Source organism: Pundamilia nyererei, unplaced genomic scaffold, assembly GCF_000239375.1.
Source record: "Pundamilia nyererei isolate P.nyererei 1_Seehausen unplaced genomic scaffold, PunNye1.0 scaffold00001, whole genome shotgun sequence".
NCBI lineage: Eukaryota > Metazoa > Chordata > Actinopteri > Cichliformes > Cichlidae > Pundamilia > Pundamilia nyererei.
Window position 1 is genome coordinate 5,213,077 of NW_005187402.1, and position 14,279 is coordinate 5,227,355.

General features: G+C 43.1%; 1 protein-coding gene across 1 annotated transcript in view; it reads right to left on the reverse strand.

Moving 5' to 3' along the window:
- Window positions 1-14,279, reverse strand: part of tenm1 (teneurin transmembrane protein 1) — a 191,533-nt gene that overhangs the window by 83,535 nt on the left and 93,719 nt on the right. The window contains exons 7-9 of the mRNA XM_005719538.1: window positions 6,364-6,566; window positions 4,396-4,603; window positions 251-352 (exon numbers count right to left, since the gene is read on the reverse strand). Coding sequence (XP_005719595.1) covers window positions 251-352; window positions 4,396-4,603; window positions 6,364-6,566 — 513 coding nt within the window. The remainder of the gene's footprint in view (window positions 1-250; window positions 353-4,395; window positions 4,604-6,363; window positions 6,567-14,279) is intronic.

Sequence of the window (14,279 nt, forward strand, 5' to 3'; positions counted from 1 at the left end):
ATATATATAAGTGAATTACACATTTGTGACAACTTTTAGAAACATTTTCAGCAGAAGTGAACAGGCTCAGGGCTACAAAAAGTCCCTCCAGACTGTGTTGGGAGGCTGGAAAATATGAAAGACGCATTTCTTTTAAACTTGCTCTTTTACTGAAGTTAGACAGACAGACAGACAGACAGACAGACAGACAGACAGACAGACAGACAGACAGACAGACAGACAGACAGACAGACAGATAGATATTTCTTACCTTTGGCACAGTCAGGACCCAAGAATCCAGCAAAGCAGTGGCAGTGTCCAGCGACACACTCTCCATTTCCGTTACAGTCTGTGGAGCAGCCGTCCATTGAGTCTGCATACCCACGCACACAAACAAACACACACATCAGAACATAAAAGCCAGAAAATAATACAAGAACTTGAAAATATTCTGCATGTAACTCCATAAGCTGACATGGCTCACTGTTATTGAATGAGAGATCTGATAAGCAATGGATGGCTCCCCAGACACAGGGGCTATATTAGATTAGTCTGATCCAGCTGCTATCACTCTCTGGGGAACGGCCAAGCACTCACTTACACTCAGTAGCACTAAGCACATTATACTGCATTACAGGTTGGAAACACGCGGTACGCAAATTTACACACATCAAGGCTTAATCAACAAACTGTTTACACGGGCCGCAGTTTGGAACGAGACTGGAACAACATAAAATCTGACATTGTGAGTGCACGAGTAAGTGGAGAATATACAATGGCGCGTCGCTACAGTAGATGCACTCTGGGCATTGCAAAAGATCAATGTGATGCTTGTTTCTACTAGAGCATTGTCTCATCTGGATGTGTGCGTTTCATCCTATCCCTCTGTAGGCTATGTGCATTTCATCGTAATCCTCAATCAGACTTCAAAAGGAAGAACTTCTTTTTTACTCTTCTCCCTTTTTCTCTTATTGATACGTCCATCATGTCAGAGCTCATTCTCCGGGCCCGAGCAGATAGGCGCTTTCATGATTTTAGAGCATTACAGGAGCCTCGCTCTCAGCTCTGCTCAAGACACAAGTTTCTGGTGAAGAAGAATCAGCAGCTGGCAGAGCTGGGGATTTGAACCATGCTGCCGGTTGTCTCGTGGCAGGCGAGCTCCATCTAAGCTAGATAAAGTAATTAAAATGAGTGTCGAGGATGTCATCCTTTATTTGACCCTGCGCCGTCCTGCTCGCTCTCCTCTGAACAGGGATCGACTCCAGAGTCAAACCGCTGCAGTCCCCTGGCTCGCTCTGCTCAGGGAGCATGGATGACAAATCCTTCAGTGGCACGGCTCACGCACACACACGCTTACAAACACATGCACACAAAGTTATTATGTGACACCCGCCTTGAGGCGCGTGTGACACATGCTAATGAGACAGGCCCTGCCAGTAGCCGGCAGCGCAGCGTTATCCTCCACAGCAGCGCATCACTACAGAAACCAAAGTCATTTTCACCTCCATCACCTGTCATCGTCACACTGATGGAGAGAAGGAGTGGCAATCATCTTCTCTCCCACACAGTCGGGAGAAATCACAAATGTTTCTCTTTCTCACGCTCGGGGGAAGAAAAAAAAGAGCCTCCTATGCACAAATTCCAATATTGACTGTGGCACCTGACACATGTAATGAACAAAAACTCATCTGCAAGGTCACCGAGTTGCTTTTGAATCGGGCGCAGGCGAGCGATCCGTCAGATCTCTCACAAGGCTGCAGGGTTGCAGCAGTGATATAAGCTCTGTATCTTTTCAGGTCAATGTCTCAAACATAAAACTCTCCGGGCAATTAAGAGGTAATGCATAAGAAAGCTATGCCTCTATTTGTTACAGCGTGTATGTGTGTGAGTGTGCACGTGTGCGGGCATTCATGAGACGCCCACTCTCTTCTTTCCACTGACTAAACCCTGGCCAGTTAGAAATCACTCATGCCATAAGTTATTGAAGTTAAATGCTATTATAAAATGGGTGCTTCCAGCCAAGTGATCTGATTGGTCAAATAAGCATTCCAATTGTACTTTATGAGCCCGTAAAGATTCAGCCATGCTTTATGACCCTTGGGCTTTATGAATTTATGAAAAAAAAAAAAGATGAAATGGCTGCTCAGCTAACTAGAAGTATCCAGCCTCTAGCCAACCACCAGTTTTGTTTATCCTCTTTTTTATTAAAAGTTATGAAGGAAACTTTCCCAGATTTTTTTCCTTTTTCTTATGGCCATTGTTTTAAAGAGGTAATATTCAAGCACACGTGTGATGGCAGGTGAATAAGCAATTATGTATAATTAACAGCCCTGCAGGGAGCAGCACTCTCTCCCTAAGCAGATTTAAAAAGAAGACGGTGCTGGCAAAGTGGCCTACATGTAAACGTCGGTATCAGCGGAACAGGAAAAAAGGAGCTTTATCCGCATCTGCCGGCATTTTTTACAGCAGAGAATATGTTTGAAAATGCAATCTGACTCTTATAATGGCCTCTATTTTGAAATCAGCGTGTACCTTTTCAGTCTTTATTTATGACATCCATTTATATACCATAGAATCACCAAGATACTGTACGCACACATCGACATGCATTACAGAATCTATATCAGAATTTATGCAGACAATTTTTAGCTGCAAGCAAGTACGATATGACTGTGTTCTGCTCGTGTGTGTGCGTGTGAGATGGCCCGTGAAAGGATGACAGAACAAAATATCTTCCGAACGACAAAGGTCAGTTATCCGCTGACAACACATGTGATTTTAAACGATCGAACCCAACTTGATTCTTTCTTCTTTTCATCTTTTGTTTCCCCCCCAAGATAATGACTACTGTGAACATCCATGACAGGGTTTTCTCTCTCTCAGGTAGCCCCACACCTCATTACTCTTGCAATCATGTTTTACATCCCAAAGCAACAAGCAATTTTTTTTTTCAAAAACCGCAATCAGCCCCATTTCAGGTATTGTCCTATCATCTTTGTGCTCATATTTTTACTTCTTGTCATACTCCACACTCTATTGATTTCATCTTACTTTATTTATTTATTTTCACGGTCGCTTTTCGCTTATTTATTCTCTCTCGTTTCTTCGATGTATCCAGTTACTACTGGCTGCGGAAAAGCTCAGTTTCCCGACAGAGATCATCTCAATTCTCCCTCCTCTCCTCATCATCAAGGTTCAATTCTCGGTCTACACTATATTGTGTCCCTTATTAGGATTTACCGCACAGTGGCTGGGCGGCTTTCATCTTCTGCCTCTGAAAGTAAGCGGTGTCCCGCCGTAACTTCTTTCAGATGTGTAAATAGGCAGTAAAATGATCTTTGACCCCAATCCATTAATATTATTTTTGCCTTTCAAGCTGTATCGCTCGATTAATTGTTTTGAACAACCTCGGCAAACTAAAGGCCGGTAGACTAAGGCCATCTGTTGTTCCTCTGTTTGTTTTTGATTACTAAAGAGAGGCAACAAAAATTCTTCCTGGTTCCTGTTTATCACGAAATATGTGACTGGGGAAAAAAACAGAAAGTCTGGTCTATTCCAGACTTTACAGACAGCACACGTGTCAACAAATGTTTGACAGCTCTGAAATAAAATCTGTGTTTAGCTGTCGCACGCTGTCAGTCATTGTAAAAAAGACTCTGTCAATATGACGATGAAAGATGTCTTCAGTACAATGTTTTGCCTCTGTGGAGCTGTTTACTGATTGGCTTGCAACTTGGGTTTTGAAGGGGTTGTTGATACATATTTAGCCTAAAAGCATCACGTCAGCCACGCATAATGTTCCTGATCATTTCCTGAATAATAGGAAAACCTCGTCATAAGAGACGCGCGAGGAAAAACATCCCAAAATATAGACTTTTTTTTCATGGAGGCTCGCTCACGATATGCGTGTGAGTGTATTAACATGGAAATTACCAAGTTGCTCCATGGCATTACTGTGCTACTACATTTCCCAACACTTTTTTTTTTTGGTTATTTCAACACTGTATTCTCTTAAGGACTACTGGGCAAAGTGGGAGTGAAGAAACTGCCCTGGTAATTATCCACTTGTCTATATTCAGCCACATACTCTTGCATTATTCACATCCTTCAATTTACACTGCCATCCGTGTGTGTCATAGCAATGAGCTGCAGTTAGCAAGCCCTGTCATTACTACAGGAGCTGTCCTCCCCTTTCTAACGGCTGTCTCTGCCATGCCAAACTCACTCGCATAATAGGAAAAGTTCCCTTCAAATGTCAATGAGTTTCACACCACTCTTGACCATGTCCTTACATGTCTGCATATCCGCAGATAAAAAGGAAGACAGAACGAGAGAGTGAAGTAGCCCTGAGACGTTATCAGAGGAACACATGTAAAGCAAGACAAATACAGAAGAAAAAAAGCTAATCCTCCTCACCTATGGGAGTGCTGTGGAGTAACACCTGCTCCAGGTTGCGGCCGTCGTTGTAGAGAGCCAGGTGCCAGGTGCCGGGGTCCATGTACTCGATGAAGCCTGTTTCTTGGAGGCCGCTCAGTAGCAGGCCTTTGGGAGCTTTGGCAGCTGAGACGGGATCAGTCAAGGACCTGGGCAGGGCCTTCCCATCCAGCAGTTTTACAAAGTCAAACTGAATACAACACAACCAGGAAACAGCATTATCAACCAGTCTGAAGGAAACAACAGCAACAAAAACAACATGGGAATTCGCAAAAGCTACATAAAGGCAACAGAAATGAGCGAGGCAAACCTTGTGCAGTGGCGTGTGGCTGTTGTTGGGCTAGCTGCGTGAATGCTATTAGAAAACTGGGTGGATACAAGAAATTGGGGAGTAGAATTCATGATGCACATATCAAATGTGAATCCAGAGGCCAAAGGAAAGGAGGAATGCTTTTTTTCAGCCGCATCTCCCTTTTCTACCAGACGTGTTCCACAGCAGCTGGCTCTAAAACTTGACATGCTGCTAATAGCATGGGCACACTTTACCACCCAGGTTTTCAGTGGAGCAGACTATTATTTCATCTGTCTTAACCTTTTCGTGCTTCTTTCTCTCCCTCTTTAACTTCCCCCACCACTCTCATCTCCTCTCTCTCCCTCCCCTCCTATCCATCCTCAAACCTCCTTGAACTAGCAAGCACTCGCTGAGTCTTATTTCCCCTGAGGGCTGTGTGTCACACTAGTGTCAAAAACAGCTAATTAGACCTCTTCATGCAGGCGAGAGCAGGGGCGCACTGATGTTAAAAAGCAGATGACTCAGTGTGTGTTGTATTTTTGTCTGTATCTGTGCGTCTTGAATGGCACAATGCTGTTCTACACTTTGCACGATACGAGACGCTAACATCAGCGTTTTCTTCACGAAAAACCGAGTGCATCCGTACTTTTTAGGGTGCCTGTGCGCCGTTTTAGAAAGACACGTGTCCATGTGAGGAGAATTGCTTTGTCCTCATGTTTTGTTTGTTTTCTTAGCTGGAAAATTAGCATCATATTCAGTATGAGAAAAACACGCACGAGTCTAGAGAAGAAAAAAACATCAGTTTTCCATCAGCAACTCTAACACTGTGTTTCAATACAGCTGAACTCACAATTTAATTGATCTGATTTACATTTTTTTCTCTTTGTGTTGTCAGAACAAGTTTAAAGCAGTGATTTTTTTTGGTTCATGGTTCATGAATGCTACCTGTTAAACAGGCAGACAGCAAATTCATGCTCTGCTGCAGTCAGTTATCGATTTAACTGTTTTTGTTTGTTCTAACACATTTGCCTCACAAAACATGAATAAAAGCAGTTTATGGACATCTGTCTCCACACAAATCGGCGTTTGTACTGAAAAGAACAAAATGCAACTTCCACCTCTTTTAGGACAAGAAATCCAGAGACATCAAAATGGAGACAAAGTAACAGCGAATCCAAAAAAACAAAACAAAACCTATTCCAGCTGTCAGATTGGATGAAAATGTGCTTGCTGTAATGCTCTGTCTGGCTGAATGAGCACACTGACAAAGTTTGAGATTGGGAAGAACAAAGATGTTGATAAATAAAGAGATGAGGTTTTAGAGGAAATGCACAAAAAAGACAGCCAGTGTATCACAATAGAAGTTTTTAAAAAGACTTTCAAACTAAAATAATTTCTCATGTTTAAATATAAAAAAAAGCATTGTGTGTCGTGTGTGTCTAGAGCATCCTGGAGTATCAGGAGTTCTGGATCAAAGAATATAATGTAATCGTGTTCAAATAAGTGCTTAACACTCCCCACCGCTGAATATTACCTCAGTGTAGATGCAAGGACAAAGTGGAGAGAAATAGGTGCATTAGCGAGGATGGGATCTGTAGCAGCTGAAGCAAACATGCCCATCTGGTGAACAGCACGCTACGACATGGGGCCTTCTTTACCTGAGTGTGTGTAGGCGGTATGTTCCTGCGCCCATAGACCCCCAGCAGTGCGTTGTGTGAAAGAGAAAGATTGAACTTGATGTAGGTCGGATGGTGCACAGTTATATGAAACCTCCAAAAAAGTCCCGGCGGGATTGCCTGGCTCTGCTGAGTCCCGATGTCGACCTCGCCACGGTCGATGGCCCGGCCTCGCACCCACTTTTCTGTAGGCAAAAAATAAAAAAAATCGCACAGGTGAGGCTGCTAAAGACACACGCTGCAGATTTATCAAGGCGGACAGGCTGTCGTATTCAGTATCAGAGGGAGCAATTAATAACCAACCTGATGTCCTCAAACATCAGCGTGATCAGCCGCTGCACTAATGAAGCGAGACTGAATAGATGTCAGGAATGACTGAGCGGTGGTGAAAATCCTGCTTTTCAAGAGACCATGCTTTGGCAGGCCTTTGGATAGACTCTGCATAAAGATGAACTGCTTTAAAAAGGAAGTGTTTTGTCTGAGAGCTGTCTACTGGGGCTTTGTCGTGTGCTATATTAGCATCTTCTAACAAGAAAGAAAGTCTGTGTGTGTGTGTTAGTGTGAAAGAAGAGAGAGAACGAGAGAGAGCGAAGGATGAGAAAAAGTGAGGAGGGCACATGCACGCATTCACAAACAGCGTCACACAGATAGTGTCTTGAGTGAGAGTGTGTCTTTGTCTGTGAAGAGAATAGGTCTTTCCAACAGTCCCCTGGCCATCAGCTCCTCTTCTCTCCATAAGCCTTTATCAACCACCAGGCCCGAGTCTTTTGTGTTGGGGAGCAGGCAAGGCTCTCCAGCCCTCTGTGTGTCAGCCTTTATGTAGAGATATATCTCTGCTTCTAAACTAAGATGGAGGAAATATGGTGACAGAGGGAAGCCAGCCGATCGTTACGGCCACAAAGGCAGAAGAACAGTTAGGGGCAGATTCATGGACGAGCCGGCTCGCTCTCAATCCATAATGCCTGCTGCTTTACCACTCCATTATGGCGACACCATACATGCCTGCAGGCCAGCCGACATATATCACACGTACTGTCAGAGCGAGGGAGGCGGAGAGTGCAGGAATGTGAGGTACTCATCTTGCTATGCTAGCAGAAGCTAAAGCGATGGGAATATTTATTAGTCCGTTGGTCATTCCAGCTCTTTATTGCAGACCTCTCAGTACCTACAGCTGTTAAGTTTTACACAGATATTCATGACGATCGGAGAAAAATTCTGGGTCTGATGATCGTTTTGTCTTTCCAGCTTATCACGCCATGAAGCTGACATTTGTGGTTTTGCTTGAAATGTCACATCAACTTTTCTTCTCTACTCTCGTCACCAGGTCAGTTCGCCTTGGGTTAATCAGCAAACATGCTACCCTGCTCCAACTACACAGCCGGATATCTGCACACAAATGTTAGACAAAAGGTGCATCCATCCGTCCATCCGTCCATCCATCTCCTACTAAGGGTCATCACAGGGTGACAGGTACTACCTGGACAAGTCGTTTCCCTTTTCTATAAAGCAAAGACAACAAGTTTGCAGTATGTTGAAAATGCCTAAGCAATGAATTTCTTGCTCAAAGCACTACTGTGCATGCATCTCTAGTATAGCTGTGGCACCTGCAGACTGGGAGATTTCAGCAATCTCAAGCCAACATAGATCAAATAAACTTAGGTACGACATCAAGTTGAGTTATGCGGACCGCACAATTGATGAAACTTACAGAATCTTAGGCCACAATGAACGATTTTCTTCATTGCTGGAATTCCAAACACTTCATTTTCCACATTTTACCTCCATTCATTCCATTTCTTTTGGTGTTTTTTTTTTCTCCTTTACAATTTGTGCCAGTGTGCCAGTGTCAAAGTTGATCAGTGTGTGTTATCTAATACTGCATTCCTATCTGGTTGGTTAGTGGACGTGACGATGCCAACACTTTGGCAGGCCATCTGTAGCAGCGAGATTGTGGAAAGGGTCAGCTTTGAACCTTAACGCGAGACAAATATCTTAGAGCCAAGACTAAAAGACATTCGCAGCTCACTCGTCAAATCACACACAGTGAATACTTGAATTTCAGTGAATTTTAAAAATTGTGCAAATGAATGCCAAAAGATCATACATCATCTCTTTCTACCCTTCTATCTCATTTAGGCAACACTTGAAAAGAAATAATAAAGTGATTAATTCGGTAACGCGCTTAACTAGTGCGACGAGAGGGAAAAAAGGGACAAAACGATGAGATTGGGACGAGAACAAAAACAGTTCAAAAAGATTTTTGAATGAAAGTAAAAGCAAAAGCAAAAAAAAAACCAACCCACACACACACTCACAGACAGGTGTCTGTATGAGGCATAAATTGTTCCCGCACTAAAATCTCTACCAAACCGAACAAAAGCAGCTTGGCCGAACTAAAGTATGCATTCATGCATTCCTGCCGAGTCTACCTCAGCAGTCTATTCCTTTTAATGCTAATCCTCACTTCTGCGCCTCGCCACAAAAATATAAAGGCCAGCAGAGGGATGGATGTCCCGAGGAAAGCAGTCTTTTATTCAGCACTAGATGAATAGGACATGAATAGGGCATGGCAGTTGGCGGAACACTGGCAGGCAGGCGCACAAGCAGGCTGACTGGCAGGCTGGCGGGCAGATGAGCAGGACTGACGCTAATTACTGTACAGTGCTTCTCCAAGTGTGATGCAACAAGGGGACAGAAAGCGGCACTCAGGTCAGCCACAAGGAAGGGTGGTAGGGAGATGGGGGAAGCGGGGGAGATGTAAAAGGGAGGGATGGGGGAGCACATATGAGAGGACCATGCTCATTGACGAGTTGGCTGTGTCGAGTTACAACTGCTGATGCAAGAAAGAAGAAAAAAAACCCTCCTTGCATCTCTCTCTCCCTCCCTCCCTCTCTCTCCGTCTGTCTCAGCACGTAGAGAATAATACTGCAGCTCCAGTAAAACCAGGGGAGAGGATCGAGGCATTTTTGGGAGTCCCACAAAAACCAGACGGCTCACATGGTGACCGGGGGCTCCTAGAGCCGCTCAGATTACTTCTGTCAATCAGTGTGTTCCAGCCATGTGTCTCAGCACAAAACCTGAGCCCACTCTTTGAAAAGATCTTTCAAAACAGCAAATCTGTGTTTATTCCTATCTGGCAGACATAAAGAATACAAGCTTAAACAAGATGATATGCAAACTGGGAGGCAAAAATTCCTTCGCACCTTGCTATCTCGTGGCTTTAATAACAGAAAAGCAGCTTGAAATTCACACTTGCTATCGGCGGCTTGGAATAAGAGTAAAAATACAACAGCATCGCATAAGCCTCCTTTTATCATTAGTTGGCAGGGGAAGAAAAAAAATTGGAATATTTGAAAATGTTGAGCCTGTTTAAAGGGCAGATAAAAGCGTTGCATTGCTCATTCATGTCTACCATCAACATGGCCTTGATGGGAATGATGAATTGGTAGTGGGTCAGTCTGACATAACCAACATAGGGAGCATTATAATAATGATGATGCTGCCTCAGCCAATTATACTGGTTGTACACATCGTGCTTCTAATGCCCCCACTGACACTAGTCGCACACAATATGCAAACACATGTACACAATGCAATATTTTCTGCTAAATTAGCCCTTGAAAATGTTCCCAGGCCGCAGGACATCTGGATCAGGACGGCTTTACAATTGAACTCTTAACCTTTCCCATTTCTAATGACTCGCTAACACCTCCACATTGTCCTCCTTCACCCCCGTCTTTGCAAAGCACGTGCTTCCAAAAGTTAGTGTGAGTTTGCCTGCCCATCCATCTGAATGTGCTGTGTGTCTCTGAGTGTGTGCGTGTGGGTGCACCAGGCCAATGAAGGAACGGAACTACATTAGGACTTGGGACACAAGGTCTAATTAATTTCTCTTGCCTACGGGTTATTCAGGTAAAACAATTACACCTGTAATCTATTTTCAAAGGAACTAAACTGTCTTTGCAATTAATTTTATTATCCCTCAGATTCTAATGAAGCAGAGAACAGACTAAAAAGTGCAGCCAGGGTCTTGGTGACGGGACATGTCTGAGGGGACTGGAATTGTGTGTGTGTGTGTGTGCGCACGTCAATACTGATGCGTAGGTCTGTGTCTGAATCTCACACATATTGGTGCAGACAACATTAATAGCGTTCCAAATGCAAGAGAGATTGAGTTTGCCGCAGGATGAATAAAAATATCACAATGGGCAAGGTCTCTATAATTACTTGGATTCAATTAAGGGCCTTTTGAGCAGGTGGCTTAATAAGCTTTCAGCCGCCTCTCTCCACTGTGCAGCCTAATGAGTGTCAGTCAGAGTCAGGAGAAGATAATGCTCTTGGCCTTAGGCCCTTCCATTACTCTCTCTTCCTCACCTTCTACCATCAGACCCCAGGCTACGTGTGTGACAGACACATCTGGCCCTTAGCAAACGCATCCACTGCAAGACACATGCATTGTTACACATGTAATATGTGTTGTGTCAATTGGAACGTGGATAAAGTACCTACAGATTATTTTTCTTCAAGCTTTACCTGTGTAGTCTGGGCGCAGGTCTAGAGGCTTAACTACTGTGATGCATTTTGAAAATTACTTGTAAGTATCTTAAATTACCCCTCTTGGATATTTATGTCCAAAAAAGTAGAGCACAAGGTCGATGCAACTTTGTGTAACAAAACAGGCTTCCTTCTCTGTAGTGTTTTTTACAATTTGGTACATCACTTTGTCATTTTTATGAAATATTTGTATCTAATATGTTTTCCAAAATTTTACTAATAAACTACTAATAAAGATATGTGAAGAGATATTTTTACCTGCTTAATAAAAATATGTATGTCCTTAACAAATGTGCTTATGTCATGCTATGCTATTAGATTGTTAATGCTGATGCATATGTAAATAGTGTTTGAATGTAGGAACAAATCAAGGCAAAGCTACTTTAACTGCTTTTCAAAAATTGTATCTTCCCAGTTTTTCCTGCGCAGAGGAACTCGAAGGTTTGTTCCAACAAAAGCCAAAGAAAAAAAGAAACAAAACTCCAGCACTGTGCTCAAATGATCTATTTTTAAACCAGTATTGTTGTTAGGGATTTAACTGACAAGCATAATCAAAATGTGGTCAGAAACAACAGGAAAATACTCATGTTTCTGTCAACTAAGCTACAAGACTCATTCACTTCAGTGAAAGCAGACTCATCATGTTTGTGTGAGGAGCCGTTCCCCAAAGGCACATTCTGAGTCAGGAATATGATATTGTTGGTTGGTTTAACAATTCACTGTGGCATGTGGCATGTAATGTAATTTTAATCTGCAAGGAAGCTGCTAATTAAACGCATTAATAACTGCATTAACAGGACTGTGCAAAAGTCTCAAGCCACCCCTAATTTCTTTATATTTTGCTGGGATGGTGGGAAATAGGTGCATACATACAGAGATTGCTTAATTCATAATAAACTCTCTTAGGCAGCTTTCTTGTTATTTCTTTAAGCAGTCTTAAGGAATAGTTCTTCAGGCTTCTTGAAGGACATTCAAAGCTCTTCTTTGGATGTTGGCTGCATTTTGTTCTCTACAAAGATGATCCCACACTGCTTTAATAATGAGTCTGAGCTCTGGGGAGGCCAATCCATGACTGATTGTGTTTATCTATCCAGGTATGCTTTTGCTGCATTGGCAGTGTTTTTGGCGTCACACTGAAAAATAAAACTTTCCACTGTACCGCATGCTGTATCATGGCGACAGTACTTTTTCGACATTCACAATTCCATCAATTTTTAAATATCCCCAACACCACTGGCTAAAACACAGCCCCAAACCATGACAGAGCCTCCACCACATGACATCTGACCTCCTCCATACTGATGATTATTTAAACCAAAACTACTCTGGATTCATGACTCCATCAGACCTGTTGGCACTGATTCAGTCCAGTTCCTGTGTAATTCGGCATACTTCTCTCTGTTTCTCATCCTGAAGAAAGGCTTCTTGACAGCCACCCTTCTACTGAGACCATTTCTGATGAGGCTTTAGTGAACAGTAGTATTAACTGAAGTGCCAGATCTCTCAGGTCCTGTATTAGGTCTTTGCTGGATTTTTTCTATTTCTTTAGGATATCGATTTCACATACCGTTCATCTGCTACAGATGTTTTTTTTACACTATCATTTCTTTTATTCGTTTGTCCTCCAGTTGCCAAGTTTCCTCATTTTTAAGGGCACACTGCACACTATTGTATGCCAAACTTTTTTATTCTGTCAGTTTTCATAGAAAAATAAGGAAATGTGTTGTTTTTGCAACAGGCTGCCAGTAACAAAGTAGCTTAACAAACAAAACTGAACTGAAAATAAGTAAAAAAGCAGCCAATGTCCAAAGAAAAGCTTTAAAGGACCTTCACAAAGCATGGAGAACTATTCCTCTAGACGCCTTGAGCAATAGCAAACAAAAATTTAAAAATCAAAATATAATGACTTGATGGGTGGCTCAATACTTTTGTACAGTGCACCAGTATCAAATGGAAACAGTTGAATAAAGTTCTTGTTTGACCACCTTTTGACCAGTTTTGAGTTTATTTTATTGTTTATTTTACAATTGATGTCAGAGCCTGTGGCACATACTACTCAAATGTCAAAAGTTCCTGCTCTTGACAAAACGTGACATGTATACTGTAAACACTGGCTGTAGTTTGAAATTATGTTTCATTTCCTCCGATATTTCTGGATGAGATGTTTTGAATGCCGGCCGCCTAACAGACAGACATGCCGCTGCTGTTAGGCTTTCTCAACTTGAGGCGCTCAAGCAGGGGGTTCACTAAGTGATCCATACTCTCTCTGCGTGTGTGTCTGTGTGAACGCGGGCGTGTGCGCATGTGTTACATCCTGAGACTGTATCCCAGCGTGAGAAAATCAATGAGACCAGTGTAACAGGGACCAGTCCATAAGCATTTGCACACACGCGCACGCGCTCACCTCTGCGCCACACACATTCGCTCTGCTCGCACCCGCGCGCAACATCAACACACTTTCTTACTCTTGTGGACACATGCGGACTGCTCGGCCTCACTTCCCTCCACTCTCTCTGCACGCAGTCTAGAATATTGATGTGCTCTTTAAGAGCCCTTCTCTCTGTCTCTGTCACATTTCATCCATCTACACACAATTTTCCAACCACACCATCAGGCAGAGTGAAAACAATTCGGCACTAACTCAGGAGTTTATACAATCATCACATAGGCTCAGATGGCATTCCACAAGCTCCACATTTCATCATCTCCACATTATAATGAGGCAACGCGCCGCTCTACTGTATGTCACTTTGTATCATTTCATGTCGTTAATACATCCGACGTTGCACATTGAGCGAAATATTACTCTCAAACTCTGATGTACTTCATTAAGGAAGGGATTCCACCGACAAAAAAATTCTGTTCTGGGCACATCTGCTTTCATGTATGCCAGAAGAGTTTCCATTAATGTGTGTGTGTGTGTGTGTGTGTGTGTGTGTGTGTGTGTGTGTGTGTGTGTGTGTGTGTGTGTGTGTGTGTGTGTGTGTGAGATGGCCATCTCTAAATGCCCTTACCCTCGCTTGTTTGATATAAAAACAGAGAAGAGATAAGGGAAAGGCGGTGTGTTTGTGAGCACACATTCATGCATGCACATCAGCGCGAGGTTGGGTATCATGGGGCGAGTGGCAATTACTGTAATACTAATTAGAGAAGCTTTTATGTGTGGTCGGCTTAGAGGGGCTGCTGGTGATCTCTGGAAACTGCAGGAGAGATAGCGTGAAGAATATAAAGCAGCACGCGCGGCTTGACGAGACGCTAGCCATACGCGCATGACACAACATGTCAATTAGCATCAAGCACGGTGGCGCGGGCCGCCTCATAAGGTGGATTAGAAGTCTTGCGGC